At 40.6% G+C, this 26,028-nt stretch overlaps 8 protein-coding genes across 8 annotated transcripts; 7 read left to right on the top strand and 1 right to left on the bottom strand.

Moving 5' to 3' along the window:
* Positions 1-5,870: 5,870 nt before the first annotated feature.
* Positions 5,871-9,021, top strand: EAE98_004986 (uncharacterized protein; the record flags this gene model as incomplete). The annotated part of the gene is made up of 6 exons (XM_038952607.1): positions 5,871-5,876; positions 6,264-6,350; positions 6,392-6,783; positions 7,317-7,969; positions 8,032-8,409; positions 8,463-9,021. 6 exons carry the CDS (start codon positions 5,871-5,873, stop codon positions 8,645-8,647), a joined length of 1,701 nt encoding a protein of 566 aa, XP_038811257.1. The 3' UTR covers positions 8,648-9,021.
* Positions 9,022-9,592: 571 nt separating this feature from the next.
* On the top strand, positions 9,593-11,228 carry EAE98_004985 (uncharacterized protein; the record flags this gene model as incomplete). Its single annotated transcript, XM_038952606.1, has 3 exons — positions 9,593-9,819; positions 9,877-10,242; positions 10,304-11,228. 3 exons carry the CDS (start codon positions 9,593-9,595, stop codon positions 11,226-11,228), a joined length of 1,518 nt encoding a protein of 505 aa, XP_038811256.1.
* A 771-nt stretch (positions 11,229-11,999) lies between these two features.
* Positions 12,000-14,507, bottom strand: EAE98_004984 (uncharacterized protein). Its single transcript, XM_038952605.1, has 7 exons — positions 14,314-14,507; positions 14,199-14,261; positions 13,537-14,148; positions 13,349-13,479; positions 13,184-13,271; positions 12,852-13,126; positions 12,000-12,795 (listed from the first exon to the last, which is right to left on the bottom strand). The coding sequence occupies exons 1-7, from the start codon at positions 14,346-14,348 to the stop codon at positions 12,110-12,112; spliced, it is 1,890 nt and encodes a 629-aa protein (XP_038811255.1). The 5' UTR covers positions 14,349-14,507; the 3' UTR covers positions 12,000-12,109.
* A 1,233-nt stretch (positions 14,508-15,740) lies between these two features.
* Positions 15,741-16,588, top strand: EAE98_004983 (uncharacterized protein). Its single transcript, XM_038952604.1, has 2 exons — positions 15,741-16,080; positions 16,133-16,588. The coding sequence occupies exons 1-2, from the start codon at positions 15,879-15,881 to the stop codon at positions 16,447-16,449; spliced, it is 519 nt and encodes a 172-aa protein (XP_038811254.1). The 5' UTR covers positions 15,741-15,878; the 3' UTR covers positions 16,450-16,588.
* A 564-nt stretch (positions 16,589-17,152) lies between these two features.
* On the top strand, positions 17,153-20,654 carry EAE98_004982 (uncharacterized protein; the record flags this gene model as incomplete). Its single annotated transcript, XM_038952603.1, has 2 exons — positions 17,153-17,596; positions 17,646-20,654. 2 exons carry the CDS (start codon positions 17,153-17,155, stop codon positions 20,652-20,654), a joined length of 3,453 nt encoding a protein of 1,150 aa, XP_038811253.1.
* Positions 20,655-22,965: 2,311 nt separating this feature from the next.
* Positions 22,966-23,691, top strand: EAE98_004981 (uncharacterized protein; the record flags this gene model as incomplete). Its single annotated transcript, XM_038952602.1, has 2 exons — positions 22,966-23,058; positions 23,422-23,691. The coding sequence occupies 2 exons, from the start codon at positions 22,966-22,968 to the stop codon at positions 23,689-23,691; spliced, it is 363 nt and encodes a 120-aa protein (XP_038811252.1).
* Positions 23,692-24,019: 328 nt separating this feature from the next.
* EAE98_004980 (uncharacterized protein) lies at positions 24,020-24,643 on the top strand (the record flags this gene model as incomplete). Its single annotated transcript, XM_038952601.1, has 1 exon — positions 24,020-24,643. The coding sequence occupies one exon, from the start codon at positions 24,020-24,022 to the stop codon at positions 24,641-24,643; it is 624 nt and encodes a 207-aa protein (XP_038811251.1).
* A 418-nt stretch (positions 24,644-25,061) lies between these two features.
* Positions 25,062-25,920, top strand: EAE98_004979 (uncharacterized protein; the record flags this gene model as incomplete). The annotated part of the gene is made up of 5 exons (XM_038952600.1): positions 25,062-25,109; positions 25,159-25,318; positions 25,377-25,507; positions 25,655-25,757; positions 25,826-25,920. 5 exons carry the CDS (start codon positions 25,062-25,064, stop codon positions 25,918-25,920), a joined length of 537 nt encoding a protein of 178 aa, XP_038811250.1.
* Positions 25,921-26,028: the final 108 nt, after the last annotated feature.

The raw sequence follows: 26,028 nt of genomic DNA, 5'->3' as shown, positions 1-26,028 counted from the left end.
TACTATAATAATTAATACATTACATATACCTACACCACAACTACAAACACCTCCCCCAGTGGTACAATCAGGTATACAACTACAGCATCAACTGTATAGCAATTTGATTAATATAATTAATATAACGAATATCGACATTAAACCACAATTACAATTAACTGTATTTTTACAAGATAATATACCTACACAATATAAAAAATTACAATACAAGGAAATTAACAGTTTGATAAAGAATAGAGTTTTTAAAATTATTTCAAAAGCTAATATATTACCCGAAATATAATTATTTAAATTTCGATTTATTAATAAAATTAAGGAAAAAAAAACTAATAAAATATATACAAAATCACAATTAATAATTCAAATATACAAGAATATGGGTAAAATTATTATTTTAATATAATTACTGATTATTATATATATTAGTTAATATATTATTCTTATACTTATTATTATTTTGTAAGTATCAAATAAGCATATTCAGATCTATTTACGGAATATTATATAAATATATATCCAATCAATTATAACTTTGAATAAACCTATTTATATAAAAATATTAATAGAAATCAGACTTGATAACGGATATATACTATATATTATCAAATCTTTATATAATATTCTAGAAATAGAAAACTATTAATTTAAAATCTATTACAATTATTATAGGGATAGGCTGAATATAATGTAATCTATATATAACTCTTGTTTATTCTATTCAATTGATTATATTAGTATTATAGAACTTCAAATTAATGATACTTTTATAATTAGAGATAAGAGATTTGTATATTTAGAATAAAAAAAACTAAAGGAAGCTAATTTTATAATTAAAAACAAAAAGCAATTTATTAAGAACTATTTATTCAAGTTTAATAATAATTTAATTACTTTTAAGGGTAATAGGATTTATTTGAATTAAAAAAAACAATACAATAATCTCAGAATAGTTATATCAAGAAATATTGATATATATGGAATGAGAGGAAAAGTTTGAAAGAATATTATTTCGAAAAATCAATATATTGCCCAATGTGTAAAAAGTGTGTATATTACAACTATATATTAACTGAAGGTATTATACTATCTTTCTATTACTATTTAGATAATAGATTCAAAGGAGGAAAATACTGTTAAATTTAATAAAGTTATTAAATGATAGATAAACAATTCGAAAAAAGGATTTATATTTATATTTTTCGATATGGATTTTATCAATTTAATCGTTTTTATTGATATATCTTTTGCTAATAATATTAATCTATTATTACAAATTAATTATATTATATATTTTATAAATAAGTATAGTAATATTAATATCATTTATTGGATATCGGTTAAATATAAGAGAATCATTAGGAGTGTACTAATTTCTAAGCTATATATATTAGTTTTAGGTTTTGATATCGAAGTAGCTATTAAAAATACTATCAATGCTATTTTCAAACCTAAAAAACAAATATTACTTATAATCTGTATAGATTCTAAGTTATTATATAATCTATTAACTAAGTTTAGTATAAGTATAGAAAAACGATTTCTAATCGATATTATGGCTTTATGATAATATTATAAAAATAAAGAAATCATAGAGATTAAATAGATTAATAGAAAATCGAATTCTGTAAATACTATAACTAAAAATGGTGTATGTTAAACTTTAAAAGACTTGATTGATATTAATAAAATAGTTATTAAAGTAATACATTGAGTAGAAAGAGAATAGTAGAATAAGAATTAAAGAAATAGAATACTATATCTAAGATTAAATAATGGGCTTAGGCTTAAGCATATAATCTATTTAACTTAAAAGTTGCTAGTATCGGGATATTGATTATATGATCTAAGAGGACATTGTATTGCAATTAGCGTATGTACTAGTGTATACATTAGTGCTAGTACTTCTATTATATTAAGTACTAGCTTCTTATAGTAATAATGATCAAGGATAAATGAAATACAATAGACTAAAGTACTATACACTTTATCAACCCAAGTTGATATCAACAAAATGAGAATGAGGAGGGCGGTTCCTTAAATTTTGTTTCCTGCGAAGGTTGGCAAAAGGTAAGATGAGATGTAAGATAGCCTGGATTCTTCGCATACTCTATCGATAGGTTACATGAGCATAACCTCACGAATTGATACTCTCGATTTATAAACCCAAAATATCGCAGTGTGCATTCATTTATTGTAATTTTGAGACGATATGGGCTCCGAATAAAACAGGGCATAGCAACGTGAGTACTATTCCATCGTTTTGCCAATGCTGCTATTACAATAACATTTTTTTACTGTTATTTGCTTTTTTGCCATGGTCCGAGCAGCATATGCAGTTTCCCTTCCTCTCCTAAGCCCCAAAACTCCTTACTGGCTCCTGGAAATTATCCCTCCTTCCGCTTATTTGTTCGAGGAGAGGAGGGGAGATTGCAAACGCTGGGTCTAAGGACGAACTACCCCAAGATCAACTACCTTGAAAAGTAGAAGGTTCAAAATAAAAAGGATCGCAAATTATAGCAAAATCGTTGCTGACCAAAGCAAGAGCAGAGTGAATGTTGAAATGACAGGTAGAGAATGACATAACAGTCGTCCAGTAAAACCTTCAACGATATGACATGACATGACATGGACGTATTCAGCGACTCAAGTATCAGAAGTGACAAACAATCAATCAAAGCTCTTAGAATGGCAGCTTTAAATGACTCTGGCCTGAGGAGCCTTGCTGGAACTTTCTCTCAAGCAAGCAAAGCTCATGAGGTTGTTTTGTGCATCCTGAGCATCCCCAGAAATAACCACGTGAAAACTTTTTGACTTTCTCCAATTTATAGATTTGTTTTGTCCCCAGAATGGCCATGTATACAGAGACGTAAGACTCCGTGATATTGCCCAGCTTAAGAGTTTGTCAACGTGGTCAGTTGGGGAGATTATCATGAACTTTGATAGGATTTTGCCAACATATACTTCGATACGTTGCTGGCCGCAATGATAACTGGCATATTAGTCAATGTAAACACACATAAATGTGTAGGTTCAACATGATGATAGCAAAGTAAACAACGATTCATTTGGTGATGTCAACATGCCTCGGTTTAATTATCAAACAGAAGCTCCCTCTGAGTTGTTTTCACAGCAAAGACAAATGCGTCAGTGATGAAGTCTCTCCAAGAACGGGTCTCGAGAGGACTCCACCGCCACGCCGAGCAAGGTACGACGACGTGTTTTATGGACCTTTCGGGTATCTCTCCGACATCGTGCAGCTCTTGCGGCTCGGTCAACAAATAGTGGTACCGCACACTGGGTACCATGATTGTGGCAGTGACATATATTGCCACGAACGGTGACGGATCTTAACACGGTGAGTAAAATAGAGATGGCTGTGGATAGCAAAACGAATACGTGCAGATGAAGCTATGGTATGGGGACAGCCCCAGCTTGTATTGCATATTCCAGCCGAACCACTCTTTGAAAAGGGCGGGGTTGGGGTTGCAAGTTGCTACGCCGCTGTTTTCTATTGATGAAGAAAGACGAAAAAAGGAAATTGAGAAGAGGGAGAAAGAGTGCATTTCATCCGTGATACTAATAATGCAGACCTGCACAGGCTGCACCGCCTTCTTTCAATTGCCGGACAAGACGACGACTTATGGAGACTTTCCTGCCACCTCCTGAGTTTTGAAGTTTTCGGTACGTGTCAATTGATGGCAGAGCTGACGAAGAAAAGAATGGCTGGAGATTACGCTCGGTCGCAATGGAAGAAAAAGAATGAAATGAGTATTTTCAGCAGTTCCACTTTGAATCAAAGGTTTCTCAACCTTTGCCAAGACTTTGCGGAGAGTGAGATAGCTTTTGGCGCTAGTGGATAAACTAATCTCGGACGGGAGTCGGAAGCGGCGCAGTGAGAGTGTCTAGAAAAGAAGGCTGGGAAATTAAAATGAGTTCGAGCAAGGGTCGAGAAACCTTAACAGGGTTTGCTATGGCAACCAATAGGATTGGCGTCTGATATCAACGGAAAGACCCCTTGAGTCCTTGACTACTACTCTACTACCTACCTAGTGCCTAGTAATATTTGAAGCTTGGATAGTGTGAAGCTGAAGGGTGTACTCCGTAAAGTCAGTCAGTGTCACTGAAATGTGAGGTAAAACAAGAGGAGAACCGAGGTGCAAAGACAACCAAGTGAAGAAAGCTTTTTCCATGATCAACCAGATCATCAAGTGAAACCGATTGCGTGTTTTCTTCTTATCAATTCGTATCAATTGTTTTCGAGACGACATGTTTTTGAAAGCTGACAAGTGTAGCTACCTTGACACATTTAATTGAACCTATCAAAATGCAATTGATTGATTGATGAAGCTCTAGATTTACACAATGTTCCTTCTGCAGAGCACATACATACTGATATTTGATTCGACTTCTTTTCCATGTGAAGCTCGGGTAGAGCTATGCTGAGCTTACCGTCCAAGTTGCGTTGCCCTCCATCGATCTTATCCTATCCTCCAATCAATTCGTTCCACGATACGAGTCAACGTCAGGGGTCTCTCAAATGTGAGGAGCTGAAGCTTAAGGAAATTGAATTTATTTCTTACGGCGTCCAAACTCACACTTATCCGTATTCGACATGGTCTATGGAAGACGGCCAATGGTGAGGCTACCTAGATTCCTGTTTGGGATCATCGATTGACGGTCGTTTGTTTTCATTTGGAGAGATTCGAGAGGATATCCAACCGGAGCATGTCTTCTATCGGAAACTTGCACGGGAAAGTAAAATGCTGCGATGGCTGGGGGCCGAGAACACATGAACACGAAGATCCACTGATGCTTCATACCCGATCGAGAAGGAAAGTGGAGTCTGGGAAGAGTGGAGCGCTGTCCAGATGGAAGGACAAGAGAAGATGAAGACGAGGCCGATTACAGCAGAGCCAAACAGATTTCATGTGAACACTGTGAAGCCTTGGACTTGGAGATCTAGTTCGACGCCACAAATATCGATGAATGAAATTGCCGATGATATGCTGGGAACATGATATTGCTCAGGACCTCGGAAAGTCAATAGTCGGGGATGGATCAAACAGTAGTGTACAGAGTAGAGTAGGATCGAGATAGTTGAGTGGTTTGTTTACATTGCGTCCTAATTGGGATATATTATGGTCGATATTGATTGAAGTGGTGACACTCTGGGGTAGCTAAGCTTGAGGTACCTTGTGATGGCGTATGAATCGGTATGATGAGAGAAGGTAAAAGAAAGAGAGGAAAGAAAATGAAAGGCAGAGGGTAAAAAGGAAATTAGAGTGACCTACCACGTAGACATCCATATGTAGAATATATTCGAACCAATCTTCACTCAGTTTCATCATTCAATAGATGGAATCATGGGATTGAAATTACTAGGTAGGTGTAGGTGTAGGTGTAGGTGTAGGTGTAGGTGGTCGAGTACCCCGTAGCTCAAGAATAGACTCTACCGTACCACGATTACAATTTGGGCATGTCTTATTATTTCCGTCTTCTCATCCATCACACATCACACATATGTCACTCTCATCACCCTTCCATTCATGATCCATCCATCATCCATCATCCATCCAGCCATCATCCATCATCCATCGTCCATCACCTTGTCCATCCACCTCCCCCCCCCATCAATCATAAAAGCAGACCGTCTTCCCTACCACTTTTCATCACTTTCTGCACTGCATTGTAACTCGGCTTCCTACAATGCAACCGTTCCAAATGGTAATTCTTTGGTAATTCTTAGGTAATTACTCGATGCAGTTAGTCAGAAATAATATCATATTCCCAATATCACAACATCACCACAAACTGAATGTAAACAAACAAATCATCCCACCCACCTAGGTATACCTAATAAAAAAATCACGATGGCTGTCGGTATAATTTAAAATTCAGTGACCCTGCTGGCTGCTTGGATGGGAAAGAGTGAATATCCAACCACCTTGATTTCTCTAAACTTGCTCCCACCACCCTTCTTCCTTCACCCATTCACCCTTCACCCTTCGTGCACCCTTTGCAAATCTCTCTCCACCATCTTCTTTCCCTCTTTCAATCCTCCCACCCCACATCAACACAAATACAACCTCAAAATCGCATCCCCAATCAATTTTGTACACACACACTCACACACTACACTCTTCACACCTACCACCTACCTACTTTCTCCATCGCATTGCACTTTCGCAATCACATCACAATATACTCCTGCTACTCTTTTGTTCATCTTGAAAGACCTCAAAATATTTTTTGAAATCTGAAAGACGAGTCAAGAAACGTTACCCGTAAACGTTTTCTTCCCTCTTCCTTCTACCTCAAGAAGTAGAGATCCTTCTTGTGATATCCTTTCGGTACGCTGAAAGGTATTCGAGAAGTGTTCTCGCATTGAAAGGTCGTCAACCTGGACTTTGACGCACGTATACCGATCCCCTTCAGCATCTTCCCGTCGTCGTATAGAAGCGACGTCGCTGCCCAACCCATTCATACCACCGAGACTCACGTCGAAGGTGAAATCACTCTACACCATCATCACGAGCGCGTCGGACGGGAAGGTCAAGAAGAGGACGCTCAATCTCTTTACTCTCAACACCAACACCAGCTGCAACACGACCATCAACACGAACACGAACCCGAACACCAACATCAACATCACCTTCCTCCCCCTCCTCAACGACAGGAGTTTATAGAAGAAGAGGTTCGCATCACCCGTGAAGAAGATCGCCGTTCTGAATACCGTCCGAGCAGCCGCAGAGAAGAAGAAGTTTACATTCGTGAAGAACGCAGGTGAGTAACTAAAAACAAAAAAAAACCGTTCTTTCTTTTACAGTCTCACAAAAAACTCTCCTTTCTATCAAAATCCACTATCTATCCAAAATTACATCAAAAACAAACGAGACACAAATCATCATACCAGACCGACCAGCTGGAGCCCCAATAACATCCACAATCCTTTTTTCCCCCTTCACCTCCATTTTCACCTCTCTTTGGGCCCTTTTCCCAACATTGGCACCAATTCCCAATTTTTCTTTCTTTTCTCGTTCTACAGCATTAATAATAATAAAAACGATCTGGCCATATCGGAAGAAGCAGTACCCAATTAACCATTAATTGGGTCCCTTCTGAGACAAATTTGCCAGCTTTCTTGTTTTTTATTATTACGACGCACAGTCCAACGATCTTCGGCTTAGTCCCAGCCACCCCCCTTACCCCAAAAATAACATGGGCTTCTTTTTTTTCTTTTAGTGTTGACACAGTAACGCTCACCGTTTAATTTTCTTCATTAACTGACCCTTTGGTTTTCTCTACCCTTCTTTTAGACCCGAACACAAACACAAACACCACTCTGCTTCCTTCGATATCAACACCCCACATCACCACAGACACTTCGAAGCTTCTTTTGAAAGAGACAGTGATCGTCACCACAAACACTCTGAAGTTAATATCGAACTTCCCCGTCGTGAACATCATCATCACCACCATCATCAACGCCGTCAATCTTCTGAAGTAGACTTTCAACTTGAACGTCAACGTCAACCTCGTCACTACGAACCATCTGAAGTTGATACTCAGTTCTCTGCTCCTCAAAAGAGTCCTACCGAGACCAACATCGACTTCGTTGAACGTCAATATCGTTCTCGAACCCAACCAAGTTACAAGGAAGACACTGTCATCGTCGACCCTCCCAAATCCCGTGCATCTGAACCAAGATACATTGAAGAGACTCGAGTAACTGAGACTACTATCGTCCCAGCACCCCGTTCCACTCATTCTCACAAGCCCAAGTCAACCTTCCACGAAGAACAGTTCGAGGAAGAAGTTCGCGTCAAGCAACCTCGCACACCAGCCAGATCTACTTTCACCGAAGAAGTTCGTGAAAGAGAACTCGTCAAGTACACTCCCCCCGCACCCAAATCAACCACTTCAACTTTCAAACCAGTCAATCTCGAAATGGGTTACTACGATGATGAAGGTAAGCTTCCTGTTTGTTTTTTCTCTAACCCCCCACCATGTACCCTAAGCATTCAAAATCAGGGAACTATCACTCCCTTCGTGGAGGTTACTACCATGGACACGGGAAAACTTTGAACCAGGACCCAATTGACTCTCTCGATTTAGCCGGAGCCCCAGCCGTTGCTGCTCCAAAGCAACCTGCCAACACCGTTACCATCCCTTGCCACCACATCCGTATGGGTGACCTCTTAATGCTCCAAGGACGTCCCTGCCAGGTTATCCGTATCACCACCTCCGCTGCCACTGGCCAACACCGTTACTTGGGTGTCGACCTCTTCACCAGACAATTGAATGAAGAGTCCTCTTTCATCGCCAACCCAAGCCCAAGTGTCGTCGTCCAAACTATGTTGGGACCAGTCTTCAAGCAATACCGTGTTCTTGATCTCCAGGACCACTCCGGTAAGTTTTATCTGCTACTTCTTCATCAGCATCTCATACTAACATGAACTTAGTTGTTGCCATGACCGAGACCGGTGATGTCAAGCAAGCCATTCCCGTTTTGGACCAATCCAACCTCTGGACCCGTCTTAAGGAGGCCTTCGAAGGTGGACGTGGTAGCATCCGCATCATGGTCGTTGCCGATGGTGGTCGTGAGATCGCTGTTGACATGAAGACTGTCCACGGATCCCGTCTGTAGATTTCCTGTACCAATCACCATGGCGTCCAACCGGCAATAATCCATTGGCCTTTCCTCGATGGAGTTTCCTTTTTGTTTTCATGATTTTTTAGTGCATTTTCGGAGGGAAAATTTGAAACGTATGATGGGGTAGATATGGATTCAGATTGATTAATGAGGGATGAAATTTGGACGATCGGGTTTTTTATCTGATCTATCGGATTCTTTTAGTTTAACGAAGTATTCAAGTAGGTCCTCGATGCCATCTATGGTGATACTACTTTGGTGGTTTTGACAAGGTGGTAGAGAGAGTCCTTGATGCTGCGGTCTTTTTCTACTTTGTAATTGTGTAAATAGGAAAAGATCCAGAATGAAAACACGCTGCTTGTCTATTACTTTTTCTCTTTTTACGCTTTGATTAATTGAATTCCAATATGTGACTGGATTGTTACCCTTAGGAATGTGTGGTGTTGAAGAATGTTACTTGACCCAATTCCCCAGCCATGATGATTAGATGTGTCCGATTCCCACTTTTGGCCGAGGGATCAACCTTAAATTGCCGTATAGGATCCGAGTGGGGGTCTGACATCTTCAAGTCTTTGATTTCGTAAGGAGTACTCAAGCCAAGTAAGGGTACCTTGATGGCTCGATACGGGCTCGAGTACCTTCTTTATCTAGAAAGGACTGCACATGATACCATTTTCCCATATCCCCCGCCATTCACGTAGCTTCTAAAGATAAGCTCAACAGATAAGATGAGTCCTTTCATTGAATCAATTAATCATTTATCCAAACCTTGATACGTACCATCTGGTTCTGCTCCTATTTTTCAGCTTTGTCTTCACTCGTAACCTCATTATCCAAATCTTCAAGTTCTCTTGGGGTTTCTCTCATCTACACTTATCTCTATCTGAGTTCTCCTCTGCATCCCGTCCATACATACACAACATTCACAGGTTATAAACCATGGGTTCATCGCAATCAACCCCAGGTTCCACTTCTCCCGCAGAAGCCCAACGCATCCTTCTGGAGAAGATTCAGAATATGCAGCTTCAAACTGAGGAAGATGATTACATACATGTAAATGAAAAGGGTGCTGCTTATCAAGCTACTTCGCGAGCTCAGTGGACTCCTTTGAGTGCTGCGAGAGTTGAAAAATGGGAGGAGGAACTCTTGAGTGATCCTAAGAATCGGTATATATAATTACTATGCATTCCAACTGCATTATACTAATATTAATCTCTCTCTAGTCTAGCTCTTAGTGCTCTCAGCAGCGCCGATCCACGAACAGTCCTCACATCCCGCACCACCCTCAACCAAGATCAACAAATCTTTTCCGTCAAGATACCTTTTGAGGGAGCTCCAATAACTAATCAGCGACAATCAGGACGATGTTGGTTGTTTGCCTCCACCAATGTCTTTCGCGTCGCATTGATGAAGAGACATAACCTCAAAGAATTCGAGCTCTCTCAAGCTTATCTATTCTTTTGGGATAAATTGGAGAAGGCGAATTGGTTTTTGGAGCAAATCCTTGATACGGTGGGAGAGGATTTGGATGGAAGATTGGTGCAGCGATTGATGGAGAGTCCGGTTAGTGATGGAGGACAGTGGGATATGTAGGTTTTACTTTGCATGATATAAATTCTTGACACTCGAATTCTAACAACTTGGATGTAGGGTTTACAACCTTGTCCATAAATATGGTCTCGTACCCCAAGTTCTCTACCCAGATAGCTTCAACGCTCAAACATCTTCGGTGATCAATAGTATTATCACAACCAAGCTCCGAGAAGATGCTCTCAAACTACGCGCTGCAGCTACTACAAAATCTGCCTCTACTCTCAACAGTCTAAAAGAGCATATGGTTCGCCAAATCCATCTCATCCTAACTCTTGCTTTGGGTCCACCACCTGCCTCTGATACAGCTTTCACATGGCAATATCTAGACAAAGATGATAAAGCTCAAGAGTTGAAAGTCACCCCCATTCAATTCGCCAAGGAGTTGAATACCCCAAAATCAATCAGAATCACCAATTCCACAGTCCACGATATGTTCTCACTAGTCAACGATCCTAGAAATGAATACAACACTCTCCTAACTGTCGATCGTCTCGGTAATATCGTAGGCGGTCGTCCAATCACATATGTGAATGTTTCCATGCCCGTCATGAAAGCTGCTTGTGTTTCCATGTTAAAAGCTGGTCTCCCAATATTTTTCGGCTCAGACGTCGGTAAATACAGTAACTCCAAATCCGGAGTCATGGATCTTGATCTCATCGATTATGAATTAGGATTCAATATCAAACTTGGAATGAGTAAAGCACAACGTTTAATGACGGGAGAAAGTGCAATGACTCATGCAATGGTTCTTACAGCTGTACATTTGGATGAGGAAGGAAAGAGTGTTAGATGGAGAGTTCAGAATAGTTGGGGAGAGGGAGCAGGAACGAATGGCTGGTTTGTAATGAGTGATGCGTGGATGGATGAATTTGTTTATCAGGCAGTTGTAGAACCGAGGTTTGTGGCAAAGAGCGTTAGGGATGTGCTTGGGGGTGAAGCAAAGGTTTTGAACTTGTGGGATCCGATGGGTGCTTTGGCTTAAATGGGTATTATGATGGAGTGAGCGATGGTATATTATGATATGAACTTTTGGGTTGGAAGTAGACAATGAGTGCGGTTATCGCATTGAGAAGAATATTAGGTAGGAATAGGAAAGGGGAGTTATGAGTTATGAATGATGGGGTTAGGGATAATAGTCATGATGTCAATACGCGAGTCAAGACTCGGATATGGCAATTGCAAATCTATTTTGATATACTTTATTCCCTTTTCTTCTCCTCCCATTTGTTGTTTTTTCATTCGTTCAACTTCTCCTTTTTAAATCGAAAACAATCTTATTGTTTTGTTTTGTTTTGTGTAATATGTTATGTGATGAGATGAGATGAGAGTGGGGATTTGAAAAATGTAATTAAGAGATGAGATGTTTTGTATATGTATATGTATAGCTGCAATTACGAGAAGTCGAATATATGGATTCATGAATTTGGTGATTGTGATATGAATGGGATTTTCTATATGAGCATATATGCGAAGTAAGTTACTTCATCGATGAATGGAAGGGGGAATTGTGGATACCGAGGAGTTCTGAGGAGTTCAGAATTTGTATTGGGAAGTGTGAGGCGTGATTGTGACGCGTAGAATGGTGGGAAAGATGTATCTATCTGTTTTCTGTGATTTCTATGTGCTAGAAAGGAATTTGATATTTGGTGATGGATACTCGGGAATGAGGGATTGTTTATGCGAGAAACGCGGATTATGGGTGATGATTCAGATTCGGATTCGGATTCAAATTTAAGTTTGGATGATGGAACATTCTATCTACATACTTTACTCATGAAATAGGTACGCAATCCTTCAAAACTATTCCTATATCCCTATATGCAAACCCCCATTTCCATCAGACAAATACCCGAAGAAAATATCTCACAACGCAACATCCGGGAGATTCCAAAACCCATCATCCGCAGTGGGAAAGGCCAGCCAAAAATTATCATCCAGACCTATCAAAAACTCATCTTGCAGGTGACTTTCCGGTATCACGAGTGGTGCTGTGGTCGATTCATCGTGTTGGTTGAAGGGGTGAGGGAATTCTTCTTCGGGTGCGGGGGATGAGTGGGAGGGGTGCGGGTGGAGACTTGCTTCGTACCAGCTTTTGATGCGGAGGAGTTGGCGGGAAAAGCGGATGAAGATGTCTTTTTCGGGGGGGGTGGTGGTGGATGGGGGTGCGGAGTGGGGTTGGGATTGGAGTTCTGGACTTCGGCCTCGAATGGAGATGATGGTCTTGAGTTTTTCAATGAGGAAATCAATCGTGGGTTGGATGTTTAGGGCGGAGCGGGCGTGCTCTCGATCCCAACCGTCGGCTTTGCAGGTGCAGAGTTTTAGGGCGACGAGAATGCCATAGCCGACTTGGACCCAGGTGGTATAGGCTGCTGCGATGGAGAAGTCAATCCATCGAGTGACTTTGTCGTCGAGGAAGGATTTGACGGATAGTAGGCAGGAGTTGAGGATACTGAGTCGTTCGAGACTATCTGAAGTTGTGAAGTCGGCATCGTTTAAGCCCGCTTCGTAGAGATTGATTTCGGCAATGCTGTAGTTGATTGATATGAGGACTTTTTCAGGGGTTGTTAATAAGAAATTAGGGGGTACAGGAGGCGAGGGAACTAACAATGGGATTTTAGATTTTCTGGTAGCTCGTGTTTGAAAGTTTCTAATTCCCTCTGTAATAAATCCATACACATCTTTTGCGGAACGATACGAGGACCGAAGCCCGCTTCGAGATTGAAGAATGTGTGTTTGATTTTCCTCGCGAGTTGTTGCAGCTTTACTAGATGGAAAAGAAGTATGTCGCTCTGAAACTCGCCTGCTTCGGCTACCGTTTTGCATGCTTCTTCGAGCTGGACAGTGTATCTCATACTTTCAACGCTACTACCTGGGGGCATCCTGGTGAGAATCATTAGTCAAAGCATGTCGATTTCGAAGTCACGGTGGTAAATTTACATTGAGGTGGCATAGAAACATCCTGCGTAAGCCCGGAGCTCCTCAAGTCTTCGACTACTCAATCTATCTTTATTGGCTTGCCGAGTACCTGACGGAATATCAGAATCGAAAATAAAAAGGCTGTAGTCTTGTAATATCAGTTTGTGAAGTCAAAGACACACTTACCATCAACCGATACCTTCTCCATAGCCGCACCTTGCTTTAATGATCGCTGAAGACCAAGTGTTGTCACCATTGACTTCACAAGGTAAATCAAATTGAATGTTTGATTGTTTATGATAGATTGGTAATGAAACCTATTAGCATTAGTGAAATTCTATTTGATACTACGGTAAAGGGAACATTGTAAATACCATCCAAGATGAACAAGCAAAGCTTGCAATTTGTCTAGACTAGCAGTCTGACCTCTTAACAACAATTCAGTTATAAAATTCTCGAAAGAGCGAATTCCAAAAGCATCCTGAAAAGTTGGATTTCGGTGAGATGCAGCTGTGATAATCGCTTTCCATAAAAACGGTCTCTCTGCTTGAAATTGGCGAGGTGAGACGTTCGGAGGTATGAGGACGAATGGACAGTATGGAGCCATGTCGCTTTTGAAAATGGCCAATAGTGCATGTGCGTAATCATCATCAAGATCGATTACGGGGGGTATAGTTGTCGATGATGGATGGAAAGCTGTATCCGCGCGGTTGCTAGTGGATGGGGTCTTGAGATTATCACCGAAACACATTGATGTCTCGTCGTTTGGGATCTGTTCAGTAACATGGTCTAGCAAGTGTGGCGGATCCATAGATTTGATATCCATTGGAATGTCATTCTGAGATTGTAAGTGTGGTGGATCAATGGACTTAGTGTTCGTCGGAATGTCATCCTGACGTTGTACAATCGATGCTTTCGGTATATGATTCGAAGTACTCAGAATAGTAACGATATCATCTAATTTCTTCTCGAGTCCAGCCACGGAGCTAGATGAAATCAGTATAGAGCGTTAAAATAAGCTTCCAATAATACTCACGTAGTTTTAAGTCGTTTTTTCGGTTTATTTGGGGGTTCGCATTCCTTTCGAAGTCGTTGACAGCTGGATATCAATAATTTAGCGAAAGTAGATATTGAGGATTGAGAAAACCTACCGATAGCATTTGTTGCCAACGGGATCAGACGGCATACATTTTACCTTTGCTTTAGCACATGTTCCACATGCATTATTTTGTAGTCCATAGGCCCTTTTTGGGTGTTCAACAACTGGAGCTTCTATTCCGAGAGGTAATGAAGGTGATTATCACGTGCCAGTTCTCCCGCGCCTCTAAGTCTGGGAAGGATACTTTTGAAATAGCTAGGCTTGAACAGTGAAAGCGGCACTCTCAAGAAGTGAATAAGAAAATCTACGAGACCTAAAACTTTGAAGGTTGCTATTCTTCAGACGGCAAGTCGTTGAGCTCTCTCCTCAAACATAAGATGAGCGGGAACGGCTTCCGTGTCCGCGTCATATCACGTGACCTTACAATGTATTGTCTCATCTTGACTTCATGAGAGGATGTGATATTGCTCATCATGGCAAAAGAAACAACGATGCCAAAGAAACACTGCATACGGCGTTAAAAATTGATATGGCTCGACATTCTTTTGTACATAAAGACTTCTTCACGTGTACGGGATAGTCGTCCGAGTGCACAGATTCTCGGATCTTGAAATCAATTTTGTACATTGTGAGTATGGCATCATTCACATCTCTCAATCGTTCTCGTGCACCTGTTCGGCCAGTTTTTTCTAATCGAGGAACCGTTGGATGATCTGATCTATTGCTGATGCTTCCACGGCAATCTAGTTTACTTTTTATAAAAGAAGCTACAAGAACCGATGCACGAGCAGCTGCTAGTTTGAGATCTGCACTCATTGTACTTGGCAATGACCCTCTTCTTTCCTTGACCAACTTCCTCGATCTACTGTGTACAACGCATTATCACAACGGTTTGATAATGGATATAAACTGCGTCAGGACTTGTAAAGCACAACTGATGGTTGAATCGAGGCTATTGGAAAGTTCCAACTGCTATATGGATCGTGATAAACAGAGTTTTCATTTTAGCCTTATTCCCTCAAAGCACTAGAGGGATGATGAAGATATCTGCACTTGCAATCTCGCGAATAGTTGAAGGATATGCGAACACTAGGGACTTTTTGCCAACGGGTTGCCCGGGAATTTTCAGGGACATGGCACTAGCCTCCCGATTTCAGCTCGATCTAGTGACGGCTCGACCTACAATCGTTACGAAGGACCGATTTGATCGTCTTCTGATGCTAAAAAGTTACATGGCATTGAGCGGTATAAGGTTCATATAGTTACTCTCGGAAGTGGGGTTTTGTGTGGGACAACAAGCTGGAGTAGTACGACCAAGGGTGTAGTTGCCTCTACAGCATTTGTTTAGGCTTTCTAAAGGCGCGCTTGCGGGAAGAGTATGTGTGAAATGATCTCTTCGAGTCATCGAAACTACTTGAAAGATTCAATAGCTAAGAAGAATTGTATCACTCTTCAGTCAGCGATATCTCCCCTGTAGCACCGCATCTATGTATAAATACCCCAGTATATCACTCAGGAAGATAGATTCAATCATTATCTACACACTTCTTCATCTCAACATCTAATAAACTTGTTCTTCAAACTTCCTTGCTTTCTTGTCTAATTCAAACCGACAAAATGGTTGCCATCAAAAACATTTTCTGCTTCATCACAGCAGTCACTGCTGCCACTATTTACCAGCGTACTCCGGCGACTCTTCTCACAGATATAACCACCATCGATACAAATGTCAAAGCACTTACGACTGCAGTCGACAACTACAACGGTGGATTCTTTAACCTGCTTACAGTGAGCAGCACTGAATCAACTTTGGAAACTTGTAAGTTCTAATTTGAAGTTGTCATACAACCCATACTAATTATTCACTTTAGCCATCAAGAACGCTGCCAATGATGCTGCCAACACATCTCAATTATCCTCAGCCGACTCCAACAGTATTCTCAATGAAATCAACAACCTGATTCCCGATATTCAAGAGGCACTCAATGCGCTTGTAGCAAAGAAGTCTACATTCGCTAACGCAGGGGTTGCTTCAACCGTCAAGGGTGACTTGGCGAGTTTGAAAAAGGAAACTGATGATTTTGGAAAGAATCTTCTTGCCATTTCCTCATCTGATGTAGAGCCACAGTTGTCTGCGGCTTTGAATACGATTGATAACGACTTTACCACTGCCCAGGCTGCGTTTTAAGGAGGTTCATATATTTGACAATGGCATTGTGTAGGAATGTGGAGGTTAGTGGCTAGGGAGAACTGATTAGATTGAGTTGGAATTTGGGACAACCGATAACTTTGAATGAAGTTTGAGATGGAAACAGGTTGTTCGGAATTTGACATTGGTTGAATGCAAAAATAATACTCTGTAAAAATCACGAAACCATTTTCTTGCACATGTGAATACCTAGTACTAAATCACCATTGCTCCAAGGCATACTAAAGTTTCTAGAATATTCATTCATATCTTTGAATAACTCACCATCATCTGACATTCAATTGAATGCTCGAATATTTTTAAATTATATCTGAACCCGAGAGGCTACTTCATGGTGAGGAGTACTAATCTGGGACTTGAGAAAGAATCCTGCACGCAGCAGGAAACTGAAGATTTACTACCTGCGAATCTCGTAACATGAAAACAAATTATCAATCAATATATCCGTAAAGTATCAAAACTTTTGTGAATTATATGTAATGTGATCAGGATCAAATCTAAAACATGCATCGTATTTATTATTTAAGGGGTCCAGTTGGTGTATTGTTATTGGTTTAACCGTGTTACATAAGCCGAGGCTGATGACATCGGAACTTGAGACTTGATGTCCCTCAACTCGAATGAATTCCAAAGAACAAAACTTCAATGATTTAAGCTGTATTACCAGCAGATACCATGAACCATGTTCAATTTCTCAAGCTTTGTGCAAAAGGCTCAATCATTCATTGACCCAACTCAAGCTCTCAATATTTCTGCTTCTGATCGCAATCCTGCTAAATCTACGCTCTTCCGCAATCAATTCCGATTACCAGATTCCCAAACCCCTCTACAAGAAATCACTGCAGAACTTACTATAGCCCCACCAAACCAATACTCACCGAATGCTACACAAGGAGAGAAGGATAGTAGTCGAGAGAGAGGGTTTCATTATGCTGGAAAGTTGCACTTGAGTGAAGCATATCTGTGCTTCTCGACACAACCTACAAGTTTCCTTCAAACGGCGAGTACGGGTACATCTTCTGGATTCAATGGGCAAACACATGGTGCCGGACCTGGAGGGAATGGATTCACATTGCCCTTGTGTGCTATAAGACGAGTAGAGCGTCTTCATAGTCAAACCTATCAAGTATGCATCCCTTCTTTACCGCATTATTTATTGCTGACATGGAGTGAAGTTTGCTTTGGCTATTACTACCTGGAATGGAATCACAAATACATCAGCGAAAGATGGCCCAAAACAACCTACATATCAACAAAAAATTACAATAAATCTTGCTGGAACGCGCCAAGCATGCGAACGGTTTTGCGATGGCTTAAAGAAAGGACTAAAATCGGGAGTAGGTGAGGTCGCAAAGATGAAACGTGTTGTGGCAGAGTGTTATTCGGAATATTTGCTACAAGGCGACAGCAAAACAGGAGAAGCTCCAGATGCAGGACTCGGAATGTTATTCAGATATCCGGGCGACCTTCGGAAGTTACGAGACAAAAGTAAGATGCGACTATGGGGAGAGTATCTTCGAGAAAATGGACGGAATGTTACATTAATTCGCCAACCTACATTCCATAAGCTGATTCGAGTTGGATTACCGAATCGACTGCGAGGAGAAATATGGGAGCAAACATCAGGGTCATTGTTTTTACGCTTGGAAAACCCCACGTTATATACAGACACTCTAGCGAAGTTTGAAGGGAGAGATTCTCTTGCGATTGATGAAATTGAGAAGGATCTTAATCGAAGTTTACCGGAATACCCTGGATTTCAAAATGCGGAAGGTATCGATCGATTGAGACGAGTTCTTACAGCATATAGTTGGACCAACGAAGAAGTCGGATATTGCCAGGCTATGAATATCGTTGTGGCAGCACTATTAATTTATATGTCTGAAGCTCAAGCTTACTTCTTATTATCCGCGTTATGCGACAGATTACTTCCCGGATACTATTCACAAACCATGTACGGCACTCTGTTGGACCAACGCGTGTTTGAGTCTTTAGTAGAGAAGACTATGCCAATATTATGGGATCATCTTGTCAAATCGGACGTTCAACTTTCAGTCGTTTCTCTGCCTTGGTTTTTGTCACTGTATATTAACTCTATGCCTCTCGTATTTGCATTCCGTGTTTTAGATGTTTTCTTTTTAGAAGGTCCAAAGGTACTCTTTCAAGTTGGTCTCGCTATTTTACGCATAAATGGAGAAGAACTTTTAGATGCCACTGATGATGGAGCTTTTATTTCTGTTCTGAAAGGCTATTTCTCGAAATTGGATGAATCTGCTCATCCAAAATCCGAGAATGCGAAATTACGAGCAGTCACACGATTTCAGGAGTTGATGGTTGTTGCTTTCAAGGAGTTCTCAGGGATCACACAAAATACCATTGCAGAGCAACGTATGAATCATAAAGATGCTGTTTTAAACAGTATTGAAAGTTTTGCAAAACGAACCTCAATACGAAACTTAGGTCCGGAAAGCAAGAAATTGAGTGTTGACGAATTGGGTGCTTTGTATGATAGGTTTTATGGCGTCTTATACGAAAGACAACAAAGAAGTCAGATGATACAAGAAGAAAAAGAAAGAAGAGCAAAAGCCAATAGAGCCAGTGTCATTGCTGGATTAGGAGAGAACCAAAATATCGAGAAAGGTAGAGTGGGTCTTGGCCCAAGTCCTACTCTGATGGATTACGATTGCTTCCGAGAATTCCTTGCTGGAATGACCAAATGGGCTGTAACAGACTCACCATCAACACAAGAAAAGGAACTCGAGAAGGAGAAACATTCTTATTTTGGCAATTCTTTGCGACGTCGAGATATTTCCCTCTCTCCTTGGGGTTTTGGTAACCCTGAGCCAGCCGATCACGAATTCATGCAACGACTTTTCCGAAGATGGGATGTGGATATGAATTCCGCACTGACTTTACAAAATGTCGTCACAGGATTGGCTCATATCAAGGGCAAAGGTGATATTATGGGAAGCATTACATACTTCTTTGAACTTTATGATGATGACGGAGATGGAAAAGTGGACAGAGAAGGGATTCTAAGGATATCTGAAGCTCTACTGTTCCTTTCTCGAAGAGGTCTAGAAGGATCTCTGACGCCTTCACCTTCCATGGTTGGACTAAGCGAATATGAAGCTGGTAATCCAGCACAATTCAATAGTCCACATACAACGACACAAGAACGGTTTTTGAGTAGCGTTAGTGCATTCATCAGACGTTGTTTTGAGTATGCTGATCCAGATCATCCACAAAATATCGAGGATGAAGAGGAAGATAATCAGAGTGAAGGAGAAAGTGAAGAGAAAGTTGAAGATGCCTCAAATGATACAAATGGCCTTGTCGATCCCGACTCATTTGCTATTGGCGATTCGGATGACTCAGATGAAGAAGAAGATCTCTTAGATCTTGGTACCGACTTAAAGAAAAACAAAAAAGAAATCAATCTTCCAATTATTCCACCACCATCCAACAAACCCAAAAATCTCTCTACACCTTCTCGAAGTGTCTCAAAAGCACAGTCAGAAAGTGCTAACGCAGCTCTTGACCCTTCTAAACCCCTTCACATAACTTTACCTACTTTCCGCATGGTCGTTCTAGCTGATGAACTTCTTGAACAATTCTTTGAATCTTCATTTCCAGCTTCCTTTCGCATTTCAGATAAAATGGCCTCTACCTCAAATACAACAAATTCTTCCCTCACTACATTCACAAATATCGGCAAATCGGCAGCAAGTGCAGCAGCAAATGTTGTTAGTGGTCCTAGTTCTGCTGGTGTAGTACCACCTGGAAAGGGACTTAGAGGTGTCTTGGATAATATTGTTACTGATGGAATGAGAGTTGCTGCGGAAGTTAGAAGAAGAATGGATGAGGCTCAGAAGGAAATGGAGAGAAATGCTGTGCATAGACCGGGTGTACAAGATGAAGATGAGGAAGAAGAAGATGATGGATTAAGAGCTTCAGGGGGTTATGGTGGTGATGCTGAAAGGAGGAGTGTAAGGAGTGAAGATAGAGATTTATTAGAGGGAGCAGATGCTGAAGCAGGTAGTATTAGAAGTGGTATTGAGAAGGTTGAGGGAGTAGGGATATCGGGTAAGATTGGAAGCTTGATGCCAGGTATTTCTGGAGATTCACAGAGAGAAAGAAGTTCTAGTTCGGCAACACAGAAAGTGGTGGAGTTTGAAAGATAGGTGGAGGTTACATGCTACCTGTGCCATGGAGAGTGTGTTTCTGATCGATGACTAGATGAGAATATTCAGAAGAAATCCAAATGATATGCATTTTTGAGGCGAGTCAGGAGCGAGCGAGTGTTTTGTTTATGGTGGTTAGGGTTAACAATGAGCGAATGGAATTATTGGAATGGTGGCTACTGTAGGCGTTTGTAGTTTTTTCTCTTCTTCTTCAATTGGGTTTTCATGCTTGTAATTTATTTGAACTTTTGCGGGCGGGGGTGGTGGGCAATATAGGTAGGTAGTCTTTAGATGAATTAAACAATTTTTGATCCTCAATAGGGCATGATTTGATTATACTTTATTAGTCGAATGTTTACTAGTAAGTTTATGGGCTGAAGGGTACTGGAAAGATCGATTCAGTAATACCTTTTGGACTATTGAGTTGAGTATCTTGAGAATTGTCGTGATGGTTTATTATATATTAGATAATGAAATGATAGATTTTGATATTAAATAATAAGGGATGATTTTATAAGTTATTAATAATATTGAAAGTTGAGAATTATTCTGTTGGTTTATGTATGGAGTGTCCGCTAGCTAGTAGATGTAAGATTTCGAGTATATAGATATTCGAGAGGGAGAAGAGTAGAGGGTTCTAGAATATAATAATTAAGAACGTATAGTAGGTGTTATATTATCAATCTATAATATACTCATAATAGAGATTCGATAGATATTCGTACTTCTCATAAGTATACTTGTTAAAACGAGCTATTATATTATTAGATCAGAATAAAAACTTTAGAGATGTTAGTTTAAATATCCTATTATACTCGAAATTCTAATAGATACCTAGATTTGATTAATCAATCAATTAGAATTATACTTACTTTAGATGAATATTTTATATAGATAGATAGATATAAATATAGATACTAGGTAAATATCCAGACTTCCTATATCTTTCTTATAAAAGAGATCGAGATGTTATTAGGAAATACAATATAATATAAATCTTTCGAATAACCTTATATCCTTTATTTATTTATCTTCTATACCTAGATAATCTTCTATCTTATATATGTATACGACGTATAAGATTTTATATTTCAAGCTCAAAATGATATAATATAATATAATAGATATAAGTACCTATACCCACCCACTTATCTTTCCCTACCTACTCTCGCGACCTCGAGAAAAAGCCGTTTATTAAAATTCTACACTTTAATCAAAATTCAATATCAAAATGATAGATTCAACTTTTTGATTGAAATTATATATATTAATAATTTATCAAAAAAAGATTTTGAAGCTTTAGTTTTCAAAATATTATAAAATATAGAGAAATTTATATTAAATTTGAAAAAAAAAATTTCTAGATTCTCTTTTATTTTTGCGGGATTGGTGTTCGGCTTTTTCTCGAGGTCGCGAGCTACTCTACCTATATAATACTACAGCACCGGTACCCCACTCCAAACACCCACACCCACATCTCGCCTCCCATCGAGTCACCCTGACTCGCATCCTCGCTAACCCACCCCTCCCAAGAAACCTGGAAATCTCTGCATACCTATCCACATGCATGCCAAGAATTTTTTTCCACATTTCCCCGCTCAAATATATTTCCAAACAACGACCCTCTCACATATAAAAAAACAGTAATTAACATCCGGCATGGTGTAGTGGCTAGCATTTCCGCCTCTCATTAAGTATCAGTATCTGATTACTTCGAAAGGTCGCGGGAGACCGGGGTTCAATTCCCCGTACCGGAATTTATTTTTTGTGTGTTTTTTGGGGGGAAATTCTGAGGGGTTTAATTTTTGGGAAGATTTTGTTGTAATGATTTTTTGTTTTTGTTTTTAGGTGTTTTTCATTTTTCGTAAGGGGGTTTTTTTATATTTATCTATTTATATACCTATATAAACATTTGAATCATTTCTAAGAAAAAAGAATTTAAGAAAGGATTTTTGAGAGGGGTATTAAGTAAGTTGAATAATATTTTCGAAGAAGAGAAGAAAGGGCATTCTATATATTTAATGATACCTAGAGAGATAGAAAAAGGAAGAATATTATTATTAATATTATTAGACATTGATTGATGATTTACATTTTTTTTTAGTAATTCCATTTTGCTATTTTATGTGACTATTCCACATAGTCGAAAAACTCAGACACATCTCGAAAGGATGGGAACAACTCAGCACAGCTGATACACAGCAACTTCTGCGCCTTCATGTTGCTCTTCGTTCGCAGAATACGGACATCTATCTTTGAACAAACGCTACTGAAGATCTCCAGTCCCGATCATGTACTCTATGGACAACATATGAGCCGCAATGAAGTGGAGACTATGCTAAGGCCGACGAGGAGAGTAGGACGACAGTTTGGAGTTGGCTCCTCGACGCAGGGATTCCTGGCGGTAACATCACGGATAATAGTAAGGGTGACTGGCTGCAGGTCACAACCGCGTCCAAGTCGTGCAGGCTATGCTCAATAATACATTCTTCCGGTGCCGAGAAGTGTCAAGTGGGCAACAAAGGATACGGACTTTACAGCATTCAGTCCCTAAGAACGTTGCTGCACACATCATCGTCATCCAGCCGACCACTCGTTTTGGTCACATAAGTCCACAGAGTATCGATATGTCATTTTGTATTCCCAAGAGTGCACTCCAGGACACCTATTAGCATATTCAGACGCCTGATTTCAATAGGACATTTTGCAATAACACAATAACACCAAAATGTCTGAAAGCAATATGCAACTTTCTCGAATTCCATAGAATGTGCATTATCAAGCCGAGATAAATGACCGAAATGTGATTGGAGTTGCGAGCTTTCTAAATGAGTCTGCCCGCTACTCAGATCTAGCTCTCTTCGAAGAAAAGTTGGCACCGGGTGCTCTTGGTCAAAACATGACGGTATTTTCCATCAACGGGGCTCCGAATGATCAAAGTCCTGGGAGCAGCACCGAGGCAAATCTGGATATTCAGCACGTCATAGATATGGCGAATGGTGTTCATGTCACCGAGTTCATCACCGGACTTGCCTAGGTGATTATCGCAAACGCTTCCCTCTTAATATTGGAGACGTGCTTAGCAAGTCATAGAATCCTCGTTCCAGAGTACGACCACCCAGGTCTACACGGAAGTAACGAGCCATATCTAGATCTCTTGAGATACCTACTAAGATTGCCAAAGGAAGAGCTCCCTTCGACGATCTCAGTATCACATGGAGAAGACGAACAGATGGTGCCGAGATCGTACGCCCGACAGACATGCTTCATGATAGCCCAGCTTGGTGCTCGTGGTACCTCAGTCATCGCCACATCAGGGGGACAAAGGCGTAGGAGCAGCGTGTATGAAAAACGACGGTTCTAACATGACGCATTTTCCACCGCAATTCCCAGCTGCTTGTCCATGGGTTACGTCAGTCGGTGGAGTGCGTTACATCGACCCTGAGCAAGCAGTATGTTTTTCCTCTGGCGACTTTTCCGATCTTTGGCCTAGGCCATCGTATCAACAGGAGGTAGTAGAAGATTTTCTCCAGACGCAACTCGGCGACCGACAAAAGGGACTTTTTGACCCTCATGGGCGTGCATTTCCAGATTTTTCCGCCCAATCAGTCAGATATATCATCGCTGATGCCGGCCACATGATTTATAAAGATGGCACCAGCTGTGCGGCCCCAGCCTTTGCTGGAATCATCGGTCTTTTGAATGCCGCTCGCATTTCCTCACATCTTCCACCTTTTGGATTTTTGAACCCTTGGCTTCATAGTGTTGGAAAGAAGGGTCTGAAAGAAATTGTACATGGAGGAAATACAAGATGCAATGGTCATTTTTGCTTCGAGGAGGGTTTAAATGGTAGTCCAATCGTACCATATGCCTCTTGGAATGCTACACCCGGTTGGGATTCAGTAACAGGTTTAGGTACTCCGGGTTTCGGAAAGCTATTGGAATTGTCTACCCCTCGGATCTCGAATTCGGGAGGAAGTGTTTCATGATGATCTCGAACGCGTTTATCACAAAATGTATATGGTTAGACAATTTGTCGGTTGGGTGGAGAGCTGCATTAGCTCAATGTAGCTTAGCGTTCTTTATACAGACCCCGTTTGTTTGTGGTGACTGGCCTGTATAAGCCAGCCCACTTTCCATTCTAGAATAGCCTTTAGAGTAGAGTTGAATCGGCCACATTTCCCAGAACTGATACAATTCCAAATGACCGCAAGATTGCTTCAATCACAAATTTGTCAGCAATATTGCCACATGCAGCTTACATGACTAACCTACCATAACGATGTGCATAATCAGTGTATAGCCCCTCATTTGAATCAGCAGTATATGTAGAGGTATACTACTTAAAGCCTGGGTTCCCCAATCGATTTCCATTTCAACTTGGGGATCGAAAAATCGACAATCAAGATGGAGTTCTATACTGATAATACTCCAGAAGCAGTAAAAAATGCAACAGTAAGTCAATATTCAAGAATACACTCATACATATCTGACACCATAACAGGGCCTTCATCTAATCACCGAAGCTACACCAAACGGCAAAAAGGTGCAAATAATGCTTGAAGAACTGAAAGATGTTTATGGCCTTGAATGGACGACTAGCTTAATTGATCTCGAAACAGATGAACAAAAGGAAGATTGGTTTCTGCGTTTGAATCCTAATGGTATGACTAACTCCAGCTTTGAAACTCACGACCGTTGAATTTGACCAATCGCTTGAAGGACAGATTCCACTGCTGTTAGATAATACGCTGACGCGACCCTTTCCGGTCATGGAATCATCTGCAGAACTTTTATATCTCTCCGATAATTTCGATCAGGATAATGTTTTTGGATTTGACAATAAGCGTGAAGTTCGTAATGGATTTCATATTCACACCCTTTCGGCTTTGGCTGTTCCTCAAGCATGTGTTTTTGACCCGGTTAATCAAATCTGACTGGATAATCTTCGTAAACCCTATTCCTGGTGAATCTTCATCGATCTTCTGACCCGAATACAGCATAGCGAAGCGGTGCAATGGCTCTTTTTCTGGCAAGCATCAGGCCAACCAAATCAAGGACAGAACAATCATTTCCGTAAATCCGCACCTGGAAAGATTCCCTGTGCGTATTTTCCCCAGACATACACTCCCTCACTCACACATACTCCCCGGAACTAACACCACAAAAAGACGCCATTTCACGTTTCAAAACGGAGACACTCCGCATCTACAACATACTCGAGCTTCGTCTCTCAGGACATTACACAGTCATTCCACGTCAATAACTCGCAGGAGCAGGAAAAGGCCAATACAGCATTGCTGATATTGGAACGTGGCGGTGGGTCCGATCATGGAAGCATGCAGGATTCACCGATGAGGAGATGGCGGGGCTC

This window comes from Botrytis deweyae, assembly GCF_014898535.1.
Source record: "Botrytis deweyae strain B1 chromosome Unknown BDEW_009, whole genome shotgun sequence".
NCBI classification, from domain to species: Eukaryota; Fungi; Ascomycota; class Leotiomycetes; order Helotiales; family Sclerotiniaceae; genus Botrytis; species Botrytis deweyae.
This window is presented reverse-complemented; position numbering and strand designations above follow the sequence as displayed.

What these genes read in the sequence shown, in the direction of transcription:
- EAE98_004984 (XM_038952605.1), bottom strand. Translation starts at nt 14,348, where the DNA reads ATGCCGTCTGATCCCGTTGGCAACAAATGCTATCG. An exon ending in GGAGAAGGTATCGGTTGATG is followed by an intron (nt 13,272 to 13,348) that starts GTAAGTGTGTCT and finishes ATATTCCGTCAG; the next exon opens with GTACTCGGCAAGCCAATAAA. An exon ending in AGAAAATCTAAAATCCCATT is followed by an intron (nt 12,796 to 12,851) that starts GTTAGTTCCCTC and finishes CCCCTGAAAAAG; the next exon opens with TCCTCATATCAATCAACTAC.
- EAE98_004983 (XM_038952604.1), top strand. Translation starts at nt 15,879, where the DNA reads ATGGTTGCCATCAAAAACATTTTCTGCTTCATCACAGCAGTCACTGCT. An exon ending in TGAATCAACTTTGGAAACTT is followed by an intron (nt 16,081 to 16,132) that starts GTAAGTTCTAAT and finishes TATTCACTTTAG; the next exon opens with CCATCAAGAACGCTGCCAAT.